The 19,097-nt window shown below is 40.1% G+C and overlaps 1 protein-coding gene across 3 annotated transcripts; it reads right to left on the bottom strand.

The window, feature by feature from the left end:
• Positions 1-1,627: 1,627 nt before the first annotated feature.
• On the bottom strand, positions 1,628-18,937 carry pfkfb2b (6-phosphofructo-2-kinase/fructose-2,6-biphosphatase 2b). 3 transcript variants are annotated; one of them, XM_080423726.1, is made up of 17 exons: positions 18,672-18,937; positions 17,253-17,394; positions 15,534-15,659; positions 14,719-14,815; positions 13,623-13,686; positions 13,384-13,458; positions 12,422-12,478; positions 12,148-12,272; positions 11,661-11,868; positions 11,091-11,237; positions 10,749-10,853; positions 10,451-10,580; positions 9,821-9,883; positions 9,608-9,672; positions 8,392-8,556; positions 3,720-3,742; positions 1,628-2,807 (listed from the first exon to the last, which is right to left on the bottom strand). In XM_080423726.1, exons 2-17 carry the CDS (start codon positions 17,332-17,334, stop codon positions 2,738-2,740), a joined length of 1,602 nt encoding a protein of 533 aa, XP_080279852.1. In that variant the 5' UTR covers positions 17,335-17,394; positions 18,672-18,937; the 3' UTR covers positions 1,628-2,737. The 3 variants fall into 3 exon arrangements, with proteins under 3 accessions (XP_080279852.1, XP_080279850.1, XP_080279851.1); XM_080423724.1 differs by lacking the exon at positions 3,720-3,742; XM_080423725.1 differs by lacking the exons at positions 1,628-2,807; positions 3,720-3,742 and having other exon boundaries at positions 8,393-8,551.
• Between the last annotated feature and the right edge of the window lie 160 nt (positions 18,938-19,097).

The following is a 19,097-nucleotide window of genomic DNA, read 5'->3' as shown; positions in this document are numbered from 1 at the left end:
ACTTTGGGCTTGTTTCCCTGCAAAGCCACTTAGGGATGTTCCCAGCGTTTTTTCTTCACTGACGTGCAGTGGTGTAAAGTAACTAGTACATTTACTCAAGTACTGTACTTAAGTACAATTTTGAGGTACTTTTACTTTACTGGAGTATTTCCAATTGTCTATACTTGTACTCCACAACAATTATTTGAAATGTTTAGTTACTAGTTACTTTGCAGATATAAATCATTATGAAACATACATTAACCACTTTAGCCCTATTTTGTACCTATAAGCTATTTGAAAATAGCAGATCTACAAGCTCACAACGTGTTGCGATGCACGCGTTCTGAGCTTGTAGATCTGCTATTTTCAAACATTTTTGTACTTTTACTTTTGGTACTTTAAGTACATTTTTATACCAATACTTTAGTACTTTTACTCAAGTAAATGTTGAATTCCGGACTTTTACTTGTAACAGACTCAGAGTACATCTATTGCATTCAAGCCTGGAATTTCGTCATTTTAGGGGCAAGGCCACTTGGCCTTTGGTGTTGTAATTTTTTGGAGGGCACAAAGGCCCTGCCCGGCCTTCCTGCCAGGGCAGGAAGGCCATCCAAAAAATAATAACGATTTTTAAGTCCAAAAATGATTTTTAAGTCCACGGAAATAATGCATTTAACTTGAAGGTTAAGGATGATTGTATTTTAATATATTATAAGAATAGTATAACTATCTGTGAAATATTACCCATTTATTTCACAAAATAATGTGTTGGCAAATGACCAATATTTAGTTATATAGGTCTCAATATGTCACATTCAGCCCTGGACTTCACTGACTGAAGTAGGGGTCACATTAATCACATTAGATTCACAGAATGTATTTTACCCACAAGTTATTTTCATTCAAATGAAATGTGAATGAACTTGCACTAATAATGACTTTAGTTGATTTTTCACTCTTTAAAATATAGTATTTCTTAATTATTAATAATTACAGCTTGTAGATTGGCTATTTTCACGATTTTAAATTGTTTTTAAATAATAATAAAAAAGGAACATACAAGATTTCCACCCGACAGCCATAATATAATAGCCAATATATGGTTCTGTATCAGTATATGAGTCCGTTTTTGCGGATTTCATTCTAATTGGCTACTATGCCTGCATATGAATTTCATGAGCCTGGGTAGGTCACCCTGGCTTGGAGATATGCCCTGTAGCGCACACTCCGCCAGTGGTGTAAAGTAACTAAGTACATTTACTCAAGTACTGTACTTAAGTACACTTTTGAGGATTTTTTACTTTACTGGAGTATTTCTAATTTTCAGTACTTTTACTTCTACTCCATACATCTCTGAGGAAAATATTCTACTTTTACTCCACTACAATTATTTGAAAACTTTAGTTATTAGTTACTTTGCAGATATAAATTATTACATTATAAAACATACAGTAACCACTTTAGCTCTATTTTATACCTAGGCTATTTGAAAATAGCCGATCTACAAGCTCACAACGCGTCGCGAAGCGACGCGTTGTGAGCTTGTAGATATGCTATTTTCAAACATTTGAGTACTTTTACTTTTGGTACTTTAAGTACATTTTGATACCAATACTTTTGTACTTTCACTCAAGTACATTTTTAATTCGGGACTTTTACTTGTAACGGAGTACTTCTACATTGCAGTATTGATACTTTTACTTAAGTAAAACATTTGAGTACTTTTTCCACCACTGCGCTCCACACAGCAGCAGCAGGTGAAAGCAATTCACTTAAACGAGGGTTGTGTTGCGCACCAAAACTGCGCAAAACTAGGTCAAATCAATCAATCTCTCTCTCTCTCTCTGGGAGCAACAAGAGAAACAGTGAATGTAGGTTTTCATAGACATGGTCGCTTGTTTCTCTCACATAATCTGGCAACACCGACAGCCCTTTGTTGTCACTGCCACTGCTCTGCCAGTCGGCTAAAAAGCTGAACATGTTCGGTCGGCTCTGGGTCGGCCGAAAAGGTCCCGACGGACCCCTAACCGACTGGCCGACGGACCCCTAACCGACTGGCCGACGCTTCCCGAAGCCAAATCGGCCCAAAGTCGGGCCGATTTGGATTGGTCTGGAGCCAGCTTAAAGGTACACAGCAAAATCCTCAGTGTTAATTTATCCACTACATGTAAACAAATTGACTTTTACGGTTCTATTTGGTTCTATTTGTACACTCTCAGAGATAAATGAACACTGAGGATTTTACACAGTAGTAAAAGTACAAACAAACATCACAGTATAAGGCAATGCAGCATTTACAAGTTGCTTTAGTTACCAATCCGATCTGTGGATGTACGTATGTTCCACTGATTGATTTATTTCTATTGGCAAACGTGCGAGTGAGAGTTGATAAGAGTCATAAGCTTCTTCTTTTCTGGTGCCTCAGCATGCAGAGTTAAGAGGAACATGAAGGCCCAGACATATAACTTGAGACGACCCTGTACTCACACAGCCTCATTTATGAAAATGCATATAATGTTCTTCTATTGTACAATCATGTTAAGGAATATGATACAAAATAATAATCATTATAAAGAGAAAGCTGACATAATATAGCATTATAACACTGGATAGTGGATACGTTGATAGAAATTACGCACACAAATAAATATTACCTTTTGAAATTGAAGGATTTATAAATGAATCCCCATAGCTTTTCCAAATGCCACAAGAAGAGAGGAGAGAAGAGAAGAAAGACACAGGCTTCTCTTCTAAGTCACTCAGTAACAGACACTGTCACTAGTTTCTTCAGGGCTGTCATAGTCGATTGCTTCACACAGGGGTTCCTTCAAAAGAAATAGACAAATGTAGTTGATGCTTAAGTCCCTAGTTTTGCAGAAACCAGAAAATAACTCTGCAGCAACCCCTGCAGTGTTACTTCTCTGTATGAAAAATGAGGTCAATATGTCAATACACAGATTGGTTCAATCTGTACTTAACCAAAGAACCAAAATGTTATTATATTTTTATCTGCACTGCAGTCCATCAAGCCCTATTTCATGTCCTGAAATAATAAATAATCAATGTTCAATCAATCCAGACTACAGTTTGTTTTGTTTACTGACAAATGTCTCATTATTTCCTCAATTTTAACGAATGTTAGTGTCTTGTAAATATACAGCACATTACACATATGAGTCGAGGTTTATATCACCGATTCATCAATTAATCAGAACCAATCTACAGTATTATCTATGTCATTGGTTCTCAAAGTGGGGTCCGGTTACCCCCAGGGGTCCTTTGAGGGGGTTCCACGGGGTCCCCAGCTAAATGAGTCAAAACATTTTAACCCCTTTATCCATATGTTATACGTTGGCTATTCAAAAATAGTAGATGTACAAGCTCGTACATACGAGCTTGTACATCTGATATTTTAGAACATTTTCTAAAAATCTTGAAAGTGTTTGAAGAATTTAGCATTTTTTTAACACAGGTCTTCTCTTCTGGGGGTCCCTGGCACGAAACATTTTCAGATGGTGGTCCGCAGCCAAATATATATCAATTTGGGCATGAAAAAGTTTGAGAACCATTGATCTATATGTTATGAAGGAATGACTGCAGATAATTGTGATAAAACAAGGCAGACAATTTCACTCCCGTTTCAAAAACCAAAAGTTTTGGTTAAACATAGAGGTACAAAACACGGGAGAAAGAAGATATGGATAGTTTTGGGGCAGGAAAGTCTCCAAAATACTCACAGACAACTGCTTCCTATCCGAGGCTGAGAACACAGACGGAAGGAGGGTGGGAGAAGGACAGAAATAGATAGAAATGTGGAGAAGGACTGAAGCACTGTACTTACACAGCAAGGCTGACAAATACACACAAGCACACAACACTTACAAAGTATGGCTTTTCAAAACTTTAACACTTATCTGCCTGAGCTGAATTACCCTGTTTAGTACATACTGTATGTTAAAACAATAAACGATGCGCCATGGTCTGCTAAAAAGTTTCCATACATTACATTTTTATTAACAAGTAAGACGCGCGAACGCGGGAAGCGAACGCAATTTTTTTTTAAAAAAGTAACCAATAAAAAAATTTAAAAAAAATACAAAAAAAATCTGCGTTAAAAGGAGCATCTTAGAAAAATACAAATTCACTAAAAAGAAACTTGGAATGTTTTTGAACAATTCAACAAAGTGTTTGAAGTGCCTGTTTCACCCACTTCCGGGGGGCGGAGCCAAAATCCGAGCCCGAAGTATTTGTTCGTAGACCCCCACTTAGGGGGGGTAGAAAAAGTTTCGGAGCGATTCGGGCACTTTTCATTTAACATGGGGTTTCAATGGGGAGTTTTTAGGAGCCTTCTCTGGGGCGTGGCTTCCGGGGGAAGGGGCGGGCGTAAACGCAACCTTGACAGGTGTGTTCAGTTTTCAAAGACCTTTCATTTGATGTATGGTACGTCTAAATTGGACATTTACTTATCTCAGAGGAGCTGCAGGCAGGCAGTGAACACAGACACGCACACACGCACACACACTCACAAGCCGAGCACGGTTTCATAGTAAGCTCCACTTGCGCGGAGGCGCGCCTTCGGCGCGCCTCCTTCCGCTGCGTTCGCAATTAAAAGTAATTATATTGGTGAAACGTATTCTGGCTTGGATTTGGGGATGTGTCCCCAAGACCTTCTAACAAAATGTCACTGAGGTCTGAGTGTGTCGTCCATTATGCTATGTAGGCTGACATGCTCCTTATGCTTGATTTATACTTTAAACATTTTAGATCTACAAGCTTACAATACGTCGCGGGACAATGCACTGTGAGCTTGAAGATCGGCTATTTTTCGGCACACAACACTGTCGTGGAACTAATAGGCGGGTGCATATATGAAAAAAGAGCATCTTACCCCCAAAAAATTGGAACAAAAGGTTTCTCAACTGTTTTTTGTAGTATGTGGTGTCCTGAATAACATACTAAAAGTCTACCAAAGTTTGACCACTTTTAAGGTGTTATTTTCAAGATGGCGTCCAAGATGGCCAAAAAAAACGTTAAAATAGCTTAATTCCTTCATTATTTATCCTAGACAAGTACTTTTTGTGTCTAACCCTATGTTTTGGGGGCCTGGGAATCCATTGGACTTGTCCAAATTGCAGAGATACAATTAGATAATTGTGAAATCCTATATTTTGTTTGAGACTATTAACACCCTCTGAAATGGTCACCCGTTTCAAGTTAACTTAACTAATTATATAATAAATGTCCAACAACTTGTATTTATTTTTTACTGGAACAAGGCTTTAAGATATCCTCAAAACACAACACAACTAATAGTCACAATTTGCTGAAGGTGGTGGCAGAGAATATTGTCAGTTGCAATATAGTATTGTTTTCAATATTGCCCAAACTAAACTTTGACTATACACCCCACCCAAAAACAATTTCTTGCATTTTGAACCAATCTCTCTGCACCCCTCCCCTTACCCACCCCACAGGAACTTCATAACTTTTCTCATGGACAAGCGCAGTGTCATCTTGTAGACACATGATTTTGAAAAACATTGAATAGATGTTTAGAGAACTTTTTTAACACATTAGGAAGGCAATCAGTGTGAGTGTGCAAAGAGGGATGGGGTGGTTATGGAGGTTAGTGTAGAGCTGTCAGAACTGGGTGCCTAGACAGAGGGGAGTATGCGGGGTGGGTCTGGTCTAGAGTTTAGTGGGCCTAGGGTTCCCCTCAGGTGGGTAGAGGGGAGTATGGGGGTTACTGGATTGCTCCCTGGGCACTTGGAGCACAGAAGAGCAAAGTTAGGAGCCAAGGAGACCCTGAGCTTCTGATCTCCCCCATGTCCGATGTGCAAAACCTCCAATAGAAATGATACGCCATTTCAACGAAGACAGTTCGGCAAACGATACATGAAAGATAAACTTCTTTGCCAGATCTCACTCCAAGTGGCTTAGGGAGCCTGCGCTCTCCTCGTTCTCAGCTCCTCCAAAAGCAAATTAGCATTTGGGATGCAAACGATTTCTAAGCCACGGCACGCTGGAGGACGGAGTGAGGAGGAGGCAGAAATTAAGGTATTGGAATTTAGCTAATGCGTGAGGCTGAGAGGAGTGTCCCTATGTCGCCTGGCTCACTGGATAGTCCCACTGGTCCCAAGTGGACCTCCACGCTGGCTCCCGAGATAGGCACTCCCAAGATAGGCACTCTTGAGTTAGCATAGGTAGCCAGTGGTGGTGGTTGTAAGACATCCACATGTTGCAAGACTGTGTCAGGCAGACAGTCGTGTCCCTATGTATGCTGGTCCCAAATGGACCTCCTGGCGGGTCTGGCTCCTATGCCCGAGATAGGCGCTCGTGAGTGGGCATAGGTAGTGAGGAGGGTCACCCCCCCCCCCCCCCCCCCCCCATAGTGGTGGTTGTAAGACCTCCACGTGGTGGTGCATGACTGTGTGTCAGGCAGACAAGGGTGTCTATGTCAGACTGGCTCACAGGAGAGTTGGTGGTGGCTGACCATTAATATTCCCAGGGGCCCCCAGTGACTTATCATTATGGCTCAGAGCGTCCTCTCCCCTCTCCAGAACAGCTCCAGAAGAAAAAATTGGTGTATGCTGAAAGCAATGCTTGTTTGTTGGATAGCAGCAGGGACACAGCCCCTTATGGGCGTGGAGGTCGGTTAGATTGGGATTCTATGGGGAGACTAGGGCCCAGGGCGTCATGGGCTGTCCCCTATACGTACCTTCTTGCTGTTACAATTATCCAGAAAAAAAGATCAAGGTTCAAGCTTATTGCCAGCAGTACCAATCACAAAACAAAGAAATGTGAAATAAATTTTGCACTAAAACCTCACACAACTACTCACAGGAATAAGGAGATGTCTGTGACAAGCAAATCTGAACCTTATCCATGCCACACTCCTCCACCACCCCTGCCTAGACACCCAGTAGAAGACACTATACATGTTGTGATAGCTCTGTACTGACTTGCACACCCTCTCTAGGCCCACAAGTGGCCATTTTTTTCCTACTGAGTGTAGCGTTGTGAGCTTGTATATCGGCTATTTTCACAATGTTTGCCTCTTTCTTACCTAATATTTGAGATAATATATATAGATAATATAGTCTTAAGAGTAATTCAATTGTAACTTTAGAAATGTGCAGATACCCTGTATATACACTTATACTGTATGTTGGTTTGTTTACTGTTGAGTGAGAAAACAATGTTGCACATTAAGCTACCATCTGGGGACCCCCCAAAATCATTTGGGGGACCCCCAGTTTGGGAACCAGACACCTTTACAAACAAATTGGTGAAGACATTTCTCGAATTTCTTCCAAGATTTGTGTAATATTCCCAGTCTATTACTTGGCAGCCATGTTTTTACAAATGTCACAGTAACACCCAGTAATAATGAATTTATTCCTTATTGGTATCCAAAGAAATTTTGAAAGCTTCAACAGAATGTGAATTACATGTGTAGGTGATGAATTCACCAATCCTGGGCATTATGGCGTGTAGAAAAGGGAGAAATGTCCAATTACATTGTTAAATATGCTTATAACAATTGCTTCAATATTTAATTGTACTTATAATCACTTGACTATAATGTATATATGCTAATTGGATTCCTAGATCACCAAAACATGGGGTTAGGCACCATAATTACTTGTGTAGGGCAAATAATGAAGGAGTAATGGTCTTTTAAGGAACTGGTAGTGGCCATCTTGGAAATTTGACATTTCTAATGATCAGATTTTGGTAGACTTTTGATATGTTATTAAGTACACCTGATACTACAATAAACCATTAAGAAACCTTTTGTTCCAATTTTTTGGGGGTCAAACCATATTTGCACCCGCCTATAAGTTTTAAGGGCCATTCACACAGAGCACTATAACTATAACTATACAAATATAGTTTTAAAAATTGTTCCAAGTCAAGTGGATGGCAGAGTTCACACCAACTATAAAAAAATAACAATGGTGAACGATATAAGTTAAAGTTATCGTTATAGTGCTCAGTGTGAACGGTGCTTAAATCAGGCTATATATTATTATTATGCTATTCAGAGCATGCTAGCTCAGGACCAAAGCTGTATGCATGCTGCTGTGCATATTGAAGCTGAACCAACTGTGACGCAGAGGCCATGCCATGAGACAAACAGCTAGCTGAGGTGGAGGACAGAGCCACAACATTTAGCAGGGGGTCGCTGCATTCAACAAGAACCATTACACCTCCACAGAAAAAGATGAGAGACAGATAGAGAGAAGTAGACCCCTACATTGCAACACAGACACTGAACCATCCAAGAGTGGGTAATGCTAAAGATAAGGTGAGGATTGGGGTGGTGGGGAGTGAGTGAGGGGAAGTGGCTGGTGGTCTGATTAGAATTCTTGACTTTGATTTAAAGAGGGTGCTTCTGACACTAACTTCACTTTGCTGTCCCTCTGGCATCAGAGCCGCAGGGGTGAGGGCGAGGGGCAGCCAGGGCCGGTTCCCGGCACTGTAGAGTCTGGGTCGCTTGACCTCGTGACTGGACAAGGGGGTGTAACTATTCCGTCGCAGAAGGGGAGTGGTCTCCCTCGTGACTCTACCCTGGTAGGAGATGAAGGGGAAACACCGCAAAACATTAAAGAAAAAATATATACTGTAGCTGGGAACACACAACAGCAGCAGCTCCCTGGGGCAACCTCCACCAGACACAGACAAACACAAACAAAAACTACAGGGAACATAACAATATTATTGTTAAGAGACATAAATGTAATTTCACTACCAGACAAATAGTGGTAGTTTATGTGATTATATAAACCTGACTACACGAGAAGACACAGCATCTGATCTGATCTGATCTGATCAAGTCAACAAGCCTTTCCACAGAATGGGAGGTAATATTTTGACTAGATTTACGCTAGATTTCAAGAGCAAAGCAGCGGATCAAACTGAGTTGTCTTTCCTTAACCATTTAATCCATATATACTTCGTTGACTGTCGTTGGTCTGTACTTAGCCCCTTCCTACACCAAATCTCTTCGCCAAAAATACCCGATCTACAAGCTCACAATACGAGCTGCCAGCTTGTAGATTGGTATTTTCGCAGAAAGTGTGCCTACTATGGCATGGCCAGAATATGGATGCTAGGGGTTCATGTAATAAGTATACAAATAACCTATGAGCACCAAAAACCCAGTGACGGAAGGAGACCGGAGCAGAGGGATGGTAATGATTTCAGTTCAAGCAAGCAGAGATGTATAATCAGCCACAGCCTACAATAAGGACTATCATGTTATAGCTACTCACTTAATCAGGCATAGCTCGAGCCACTTTGATTAATTAGGGAGGTCAAAGAACACAGGAACACACTCAGGTTCCTTAGTGTGAGCAGAACAGAGCAGGGATGTTTAGGGAACGAGTCAAAGAAGCAAAGCAATTATCATCTTTGGGCTGTCAAGTGTGATTGCATTGCACCTACATTGGGATTAGCTGACATCACAAGGCAGAACTTGTCAATGTTCGAATGAGTTTTACATTGAATATGTTATCAAATAGTAGATAAACACAATGACTCAATATGTTTTAGGCTGCAATTCAGATATGGCAAATGCACATTGATGCAGCATTCATTTCTTAGCCTGGTCTAGACTTACAAGAGGCCTGTCTCGATGTGTATTCACTGCTTCCACGTCAAGATAAAACATGTCCACATTACAACCTGGAGAAAAAGAAATAAGAATACATCCATGTCAAGCATGTCCACACGTGACAGCACTTTGACATTTCTGGAACAGCTCAAGACATAAAATATGTTTGAACTGTACTTCTTCAATAAAATGTTCTAAAAAAGGAAAGATCTACAGTACCATAGGCAACAGGTGTGAGCTTGAGCACTGTATGAAGTGGACATTTCATGTACGGTAGATCATCTGTGGGAAATAATTGCATTTATTTATCACCATGTGTATGTGTGTGTGCATATCCAGTATCTGTATGCACACACATTACTCAGAAGCATGTGTAAAGGCATTCTCTACAGACCCTGTATGCGTGCGTATCTACTGCTTAAAGTTTAAACCTGATTTATAATCTGTCATGACATCATTGCATTATCTTTTTATGGCGTGGCTCCTATGACGAAGGCAGCTGTCTAGAATTAGTCTGGGTGGTGTGTGTGTGTGTGTGTGTGTGTGTGTGTGTGTGTGTGTGTGTGTGTGTGTGTGTGTGTGTGTGTGTGTGTGTGTGTGTGTGTGTGTGTGTGTGTGTGTGTGTGTGTGTGTGTGTGTGTGTGTGTGTCTCTCTCCAAGGAAACAACTTTTGAAATATAAAATAAAAAAAAAGAAATTGTTCACTTGAAGTCAATGGAAAGGCAAATAACTTGGAAGTCATTATGACGTGAAGTGTCAACATGACGTCCAAGTTCCACCATTATTAGAACCTGTCTTGTTCGGTTGAAGGATCAGTTATTTTTTCAGGGTGACACATTTCTTCCTGACCTGCACTCTTGTCTAGGAAGTAAGCCAGCAGACAGCGCATCACTGCCTGGTGACAGATGACCAGCACGTTGCCCTGGCGCTCCAGCTCCATGATAACTGGTTCCAACCTCTGAACAAGATCCTGATAGGACTACAGTGAGAGCCAGAGGAGACACATTTAACTTTTTTCCCCCCGCCTTTATTTAAATAGGCTTATCAACATTTTATAATGTTTATCTTGGCTGGTGTCTGACACAAGTGGAATGAAATAAAGGTATTTTGACCAGAACAGGTGCAAGTACAGTTAAGGCCAGGTTACCTCTCCTCCTGGATAGCGATAGTGGTATTTGTCCTGGTCCCTCAAAGCGAACTCTTCTGGGAATGAGCTTTCAATCATCTCATAGGACATCTCCTCGCACACGCCCTGGAGCATGACAAGAGAGTGAGATCATGTTAACAGATAATGCTAAAGGTGTCTGATGTCACATGCAAACATTAACTGGAAACCACGTCAATGCAGAAACAAAGAATCATACGATTTGGTAGTTTCCACTTTTTAATTTTAAGTGTCCATTGTCTCATTTTGACTTTATCCACCTATATTTGTCACTTTTTTTCTATCCCACCCCTGTTAGCAGTGAACAGAAATCAGGTTACTGACAGCATCAATTTCGTTGAGTATCTTCCATTGTTCGTAGGGAACACCCAGCTCCTCAGCTGTCTGGATGGTTCTCCTCAGTTGGCTGGTCCACACCTTCAAGTCTGACAGCTGGTGTTCCTCAATGAACTCACGCAGTGCCTGGGAAAACTGGGGATGAAAAAGACAGAGAAAACGTGGCATTATTAGAAATCGTATGGTAGCCCACACAGTAAAACCCAGAGTGTTATTGTATAGTGTTACAATTGTATAGTGTTATTTGACAATGTTCACCGTCATTATAGGTGAACATTTTCTTAAATATCAAACACTTTCAAAAATTGAGAAAATATCAGATCTGCAAGCTCACAACGTGTTGCGATGCGACACGTGTGAGCTTGTACATCTGATATTCTCACTACACAAAGTATAAAATAGGGCTCAAGTGATTTATCTATTTGTTGATATATAAAATTATTTTAAAATATTTTTTAACGATGCTTGTCGATTATTTGATTAATCAAAAGGTAATCACTAAGAAAATATTCGATAGTTGCAGAATGGAGAATGAGGTTGACCTGAGAGAATCCGCACCTGCTTCCCACCGGGTGAAAGTTCAGAGTCTCCCCCGATGCGGCCCTCAACGTTGTGGTTGCTCTCCCCATGCCGACACAGGTAGATAGAGTGAGAGTGCACGTGGATTTTCATGAGGTAGTAGACTATCTTACTCTGTATGTAGTCCTGCACCCGGTTGACCATAAAACGCCTACCCACATTCATCACCTTGATGAAAGATAGTTCCCTGTGGAAGGAACAGAATGGTTGTTTTCTACCGCCACCTACTGTCTTTTTTCAGAACTGCAGGGAGTAATTCAGCAAAATTACAAACTTTTTGGTCAATTGGCCATAGTTGCTGGTAAATGCCAAATGATCGTCGGTCACCTGTCCAATTGCTAAGAGGGTAAATAAAATTGCAGTATCAGCTACAGCCACAATTTACACATTTTTAATGGGAAGTTGGACTCTTTAATTTAGTGAGATAATGTTACCACAACACCCATGAAGATTCATACATCCTTACTTGTCATACTCATCAGGGTCTAATGGTTGGTAATTAACCTTGTAGCACTCTATTCGTTTGAGAAAGTCCTCCATCACTCTCTCTCTGTGTCTTTCTGGGTAGTCTGGACTTGATACTTTTACTTCCTGTAAAGGTATTCAACACATTCCAACAATGTGCAGCAGTATAAGATTTCTGACAAAACAAGGACACACTATGAGTAATAATAGATTATGGGCTAGACTCGGTCTACGTGTTAGTCAAGCACTAAATTACAGAAATTGACAGAACATACCATGATATTAGCCGCAATGACCTCTGGGTCGTCACACACAGACTCCACAAAGAACACCTGTTGGAAAGAGGGGAGGTCACATGGACAATGTATGACTCAACTGCCTGTGAATGTCAGCTGAATGAATGGGTTGATGTTAAAGGAAACATTAATGTCTATTTGTATTCAAGGATGTTAGCTTTGTCTCCCCTCCTCTTGTGTTTTTTGGTTTCTTATGATTGACTCCTTTATCTTCTACCACACCTTGCTGTGATTGGTCTTTCCTTCCGTCAATCTTTATTAGACTATCAGCTCCTCCCTTTCCAGTGCACCAATCACCTGGCTCCCACTCCAGTATATAAACTGCACCTGTTATCCACCTATCTGACTTTCTGTTTGTGACCGTTACGTCTTGTTATATTTGGCATTTCTTGTTCAGTTTCAAAACTCAGTCTGGTTTGTCTGTTATTTTGTTATACTCTGAGTAAGCAGTTAGGAGTACTTTGGCATGTACACAACACATGTAGGTTCATAGCTTGTTAAAAACATGTAGTTAAGAGGTGAAAACTATTTAGTCTGGCTTGAGTTTTGTTTTACTTAGTCTTTTATTTGGTTTCTCCAGACCCATCAACACATAACAAGAGGGGTTCCAATAACGGTGTATGTGGCCGGCCTGTAATGTCAGTCATCTATGATGTATGTACAATGACTCTGGAATTTGGGCAAGGTTTTTAGCCTGATTGAGCACCATTTAATTCAATTATATACAGTTGATAATTATTTTAAATACAATACATGAAAAGGTGTGGAGTTACTTCCTTGGCCTACTGGCAGAGAGGGTGCACAAGAAAGTTTGCACTAATTGATCCAATGTTTTGAGATTAGACCTGGGCTCACAGACTCACAAGACTCCTACAGAGCCAAGGTGTAAAAAAAGATAAGCAGCGATACATGATTGGAAAATAAATCTGTTTCGCATTTACCTTGAATTCATTCTCTTTTACAAAATCCAAAATGAGGTCACGTCTCTCTCTTGTTGTGTTAGTTGCATCAAACACCTGGTGAAAGGAAGCAAAAGGTTAAGACATGTAGCAAAAAGTATTTTAGGACAGATGAGGATTAAGGACATCTTAACACCGCCCTGAGGTATGCCAGCATCAAAGGTGAGATTACATTTATCCAGACAAATTAAAACAGAGAAAAGCAGACAAAAGGGACTCACAGCAATTTGTCCTTCTACTTTCAGATACACCTTGACATCTTGAAGAGCAACCAGAGCACATTGTCTATGGCAAAAAGAGAGAAATAATGGAATCTATTCTATTCAAATGGTCCCTTTACTGTCTCTATACACATAAAGGTTTAACTCAAGCAATTATAGTCCCTTCTCCCTTGTTGAAATGCTCATTAAAATTCATTGCTTGTTATGTGGAAATTATGTTGAACGGAATTCTATGAAACAAATGAGTGAGAAATTAGACAAACTATTGTATTTTATGGAACTTGATCTGAAATTGTATATTTTATTGCTGCCTGCTATGGTAAGCTGTTGGTCTTCTCCAATAGGTCAGCAATCCAATAATAAATATGGCAGTTCCTCTTTTATGCAGGATTGGACAGATCAATAAGATCATGTGCTATAATTGTATTTGCCAGTACTTGTTATTGTTATAACTTGATTAGGTGTTGGATGGCTGGGGGTTTACCAATACCATAAAAGCCAGAAAGTTTTAAGTAACCACATATTAAGATACCAGTTATTTCAACTCCTGTTCAACCTGGGTCTAAAATCCATTCAACATTCTACAAAGCTTGTAGGTGCCTCAGATTGACAGCAGCAGCTTGTGTAATATGTAGGTCAGTGCTTAGCATTGCTTGTACTGGAGCACCTCATGTGAGTGGTGAGTGTGTCTTAAGTAAAATCAGTTATTAGCACTTATATAGCTTTTCCAAACACGAGTTACAAGGTGCTTTATAATAAGTAAATATGCATACTACTGTACAAACATAGACTAAAACAGTATTGTGTGCATTACTCCTAGTTTTACACAGACAATGGCAGTCGGAGATAACGCTAGTGTGAACCTGGCCCGGAATATTGATTGCTGGCCCAAAAATAGCTTAGTCACTAAAGCAGCAGTGGAGACTGCAGAATGAACCAGAGTGACTCACGGTGAGCAGAGGAAATATGATACTCCCTCACACAACACCGTTTATTACACTGTCGCTTCTAATAATGGTGGATGTAAATTACAAAGAATGAATGTGTGAAAACAATCTGTTCACCACATTCGCTCTTCTAAAAGTGTGGAACTTACTTCCTTATTTTCATGGCCTCCTCATTGTCGTGGCGGAAGAAATCATAGGACTTGTAAGACCTGACGGCCTCTCTCCGGTACACACCCAGGTTAAACACTGCAAATGGCACACATAATAATGGAGTCAACAGTTTGCCCTTGATGTGTTTTGACGACCAATGTTGTTACTGTCAATTATGCAGCGAAAACCAAGATCTGAATGCTGGTCTGGGGTTGACTGATAATGTTCTCTCTCTGAGTTTACCACTCAAGATTCAAATCATCCTAAATTTGGAAACAATTTGTGATAACTATGATGGACTTGCTTTACAGACAGTATGTATAACCCAGTCCTACTGTATGCCAAAATAGAATTTCAGAGAATTAAGGGCTGTCCACGCCAAGCATTAACTACAACTAATCTATATAGTTTACCAATGTCATCGTTATAGTTGTGGTGTGGATTCTGTCATCCACTTGAGTTTTTGAATTTTGGAAACTATATCTTTATAGTTATACAGTAGCTGTAGTGCTTGATGTGACCTGTTTGCATTGACTGATGGGTGGCAACTGGCAATGCCACAAAATGTTGGAAAATATAATTTCTATGAAATTCAGACAACCATAGCAACATCTTTGAAAGTCATAAAATACCATTTTCTAATACTGAAAACTAAAACCCACCTACGGTATATTGAAACCAGGTTGGACCAACCCAGAGGCATAAACCATGGTTGAATATGGTCCTCATTTAAAAACAACATGGATACATTTAAGAATAACGTCTATTATTTCAGTTGATTGAGAAGGCGGCTTCCATCACACTACCACGTTACCTTTGGTAGGGACTCCTATCCAGTTGAGGTATCGTGTCAATTTCTTGGACATGTAAGTCTTTCCCCTCGCAGGCAGACCGATCATCACGATCACCGTTGGAGAGTTGGTCATATAGGAGGCCCAGGCTAAACAGATGAAACACATCAGTCATAAATAAATAAATAGTGCCACTTATGTTATCATTATGTGCAATAATTGTGTGAATTCCCTGTTGTTTATCACCTGCATTGTGAAATATATTACGGACTGCATTTCATAACAGACAGGAAATTAAACAGGGAATTGCGCACAGATAAGTAAAATGAGGGAGATTAGATCATGGATCATCATTCATCGTGTCCTTCAGAATGTCAGTAGAGACTGAAACCTGTACTGCATATCAACTACTCTCTTAAATGTTAATTAAAACTAGAAAGAAGTGCCCTTCAGGCGTTTGGTCCCTTCATATACCCTAAATGCCCCAAACCCCCGGCCAGAGGTGCTGGTGTACCCCCTGACACCGCCAGCCCTCTGAGTGTCTCTATGGGGTGTTGGGTGGATGGCTGTTCTGTTGGAAGCAGAGAAATGTGCAGCTGCAAGTCTGCCTCCTGGTATCAAACTGTGTAGATGGTTATGATGAGCATGGTTTGTCAATAAACTCATTCATGTGTACAGTAGACATCAGCCTCACACCATCCCAAGTCCTAACCTGCTCCTAATTAGAGCAGGTTTCCTCAACACTTATATTATAACGTTATATAACATGATTTAATACCATATTTATAAGCTTATTTACAAATGTTATTTATAACATGTATAAAGGCCACCTATAGAAACCACCTCCTTTGAACTACCACCTGTACAGTACAGGTGGTTTCAAACAGCCTAGGTATAAATTAGGGCTAAAGTGGTTACAGCCTGTACTTGTGGACACGGAAGTACGGGCTGTACTTCTGTGCCCATGAGTCATGCACAAATGTGAAGAGATGTGCGCGTGTTTCAGAAAGTGACACAAAGACACATGTGCGTGTGACACTTGCACAGGGGCTCTTTATGCTGTGTAGGTTTCCTTTATCCACGCATTTGCAGTAGAGCCCTGGGTGGGCGCCGTAGTGGCCAAAATGGGGCAAATTCTGAATTTTAATCAAAGTTAAAAATAATTATATCACACTTGAAAGAATGAAAGCTAGTCTGTTCAATGTCCCAACCCATGGATTTTGGAGGCAATTGTAGGCCTACTATTGATGTGCTGTGAGAAGATTCATGTCAATCATGTGTGCATATTTTTTGAAGGACGGAGACCAGATTACAATTAGGCCAGCCAGACTAAATATAACTATCTCTCCAGATGTAATTATAACATGGAGTAGAAAAAATTGCAACTGTCCCAAAAAGTGTATGTTTATGATAGAAGCTTACTTTGTAATTTCATGATCAACAAGATCTCCTCATAATTGCCACACACAAAAAAGTTGCAGTATCAGATCATTTGTTTTCACCGACAGGTCATAGACAAAATGTGACATTCATTCTGTCAGTTTGTTTGTGGATTGAATTTACTTGCTTTCCGTTAAAACTAGTCTGCTATTACGTGTTTTGTGTTACTGAACAACTATTCAGTAATAACTTCTGTGAACGTACATTTAAAAAATGCTTTTTCAAAAACATTTTTAGCATTCAGGTAGAACAACTGAACAACTCATTTGGGTTGACCAGCATGCAGGTTCAGGTTTACTTACAGCATTTCTTCTCATTCATTCTAGGCTCTGTTTTCTTGGCTTCGGCCAAGTTTGCAGAGCCCACGTCTTGGATGCTTGTCATGGTGATGGAGGATATAACGGCAATATTCAAAATGTCCTTCTCAGCAGCCCATTGCCCATTCTGAAACAGAGGGACTTTATTGTTTACCATAATAACAACGATGATGATGATGATATTAATGTATTTTATTTGTATTGCACATTTCATTCAGAGGAAATCTCAGAGAGCTACATAGTTAAACAAAATAAATCACAAAAAGGTTAAAAACTGGGTAAAACATTCAAACTAAAGGATATTGCTGACAGTAAATACACAATAAACATACATTTCTTGCATTGTGTATAGCCTATTTACTGTATATTCAGCAATTATAGGTCTATTGCTAAATTAATCTCAACATTGCTGCTAAAGATTGTACCTTTTATTTTCTTAACCTGTATTATCTTGTAATCCTGTACAATATTGTTACATTGTTATTGTCAGCATGGTCTGCAGATAGCATGTTATGTTATTTCACAGCAATACAGCCTACTTGTATGAGTTATCCTTTTAGCCCAAATGTATGACTGTACCTGTGCTGTTTACATTTCTGTCTGATAAAGTATTCAATCAATCAATCAATCGACAAATAAACCCCTCGTTTGAATCTTTAAAATGGATGGGATTAATTCATAAGACGACATTGTGTCATTAAATCTTCAACTAAAACTCACATGAATATAGGCATTGAAGTAGCTATAATTTCAGACACAGTCTGCCTAACTTGACCCATTACGACCCGGAATGCATCCGTGTAATTTTTTGATTTGAGCTTAAAAAGCATTCTTTTACACCTTGGCTATTAAAAAATAGCAGATCTGCTATTTTTTAAACATCGTGAAAATGTGTGCAAATCTTTGAATAATATATATTCTTTTAAAGCGAACATTTTTTAACTCAAATCTTTGCTACAAAATATTTTTATTTTTTATAATAGGCTACATATGGCCGATATGGGTCCCCCTTGACATGAAAAAGTTTGAGCACCACTGATATAGAAACGTTTTTCAGAATGCTGTTCTAATACGGATTTAGAAGGCTTCAGGTCTTAATGGGTTAAGACACACGACACGAGTCACGACCACCCGGTGGTCCCTGATCACTCCAGACAGTGTATCAGCACCAGGACAGTGATGATCAGCCACATCACATCGTTGGCGACTTGGCGTAGAGACTATACTGCCCGCTGCGGCTGCCAAAACCGCAGTGATGCTACAATAAAACGTTATTTTTAATATAGCCTACGCATGGAACTCTTTGACTAGTCACGACTATATATATATTCTAAATTCTAATAGCCCTACATTCTACTTCTACCCATGTTCGCTACCATGGCAGCAAACTAGGTTTTCACCCACCTTTTCTGCCGGCAAAACGAGGATTCCTGCAGTGTTGATAGCGGCTGGTGATCTGATCTGTGTCTGTAGTCTTTACACCGAAACACACCGACTGTCTGTCTGAGCGCATGTGATCAAATGATCAAGAGAATGTCTCAGCTTAACGTCTGTCACTGTAAAGAAGTCCCCCTGCTGGGGGTAGGGGGGGGGGGAGCTGTCCTTGACGACGCTGAGGTCCCACTCCCACTCACGCCACCACGGTCCCATGGTGTCCTTCCAAAACCGAAGGTGTGTCTCTACGTCATACTTTTTCCTACCGTAACGACACGTTGATAATGGAGCCAATGGTAAACATTGCATACACCCCAGTCACTCAAGTTTAAAAGCTCTGGGAACAAGCAGTGGTGGAAGAAGTACCCAGTACCCACATTTTGTACTTAAGTAAAA

The sequence above is a fragment of the Gymnoscopelus braueri genome, assembly GCF_963280865.1.
Source record: "Gymnoscopelus braueri genome assembly, chromosome: 3".
Lineage (NCBI taxonomy): Eukaryota > Metazoa > Chordata > Actinopteri > Myctophiformes > Myctophidae > Gymnoscopelus > Gymnoscopelus braueri.
This window is presented reverse-complemented; position numbering and strand designations above follow the sequence as displayed.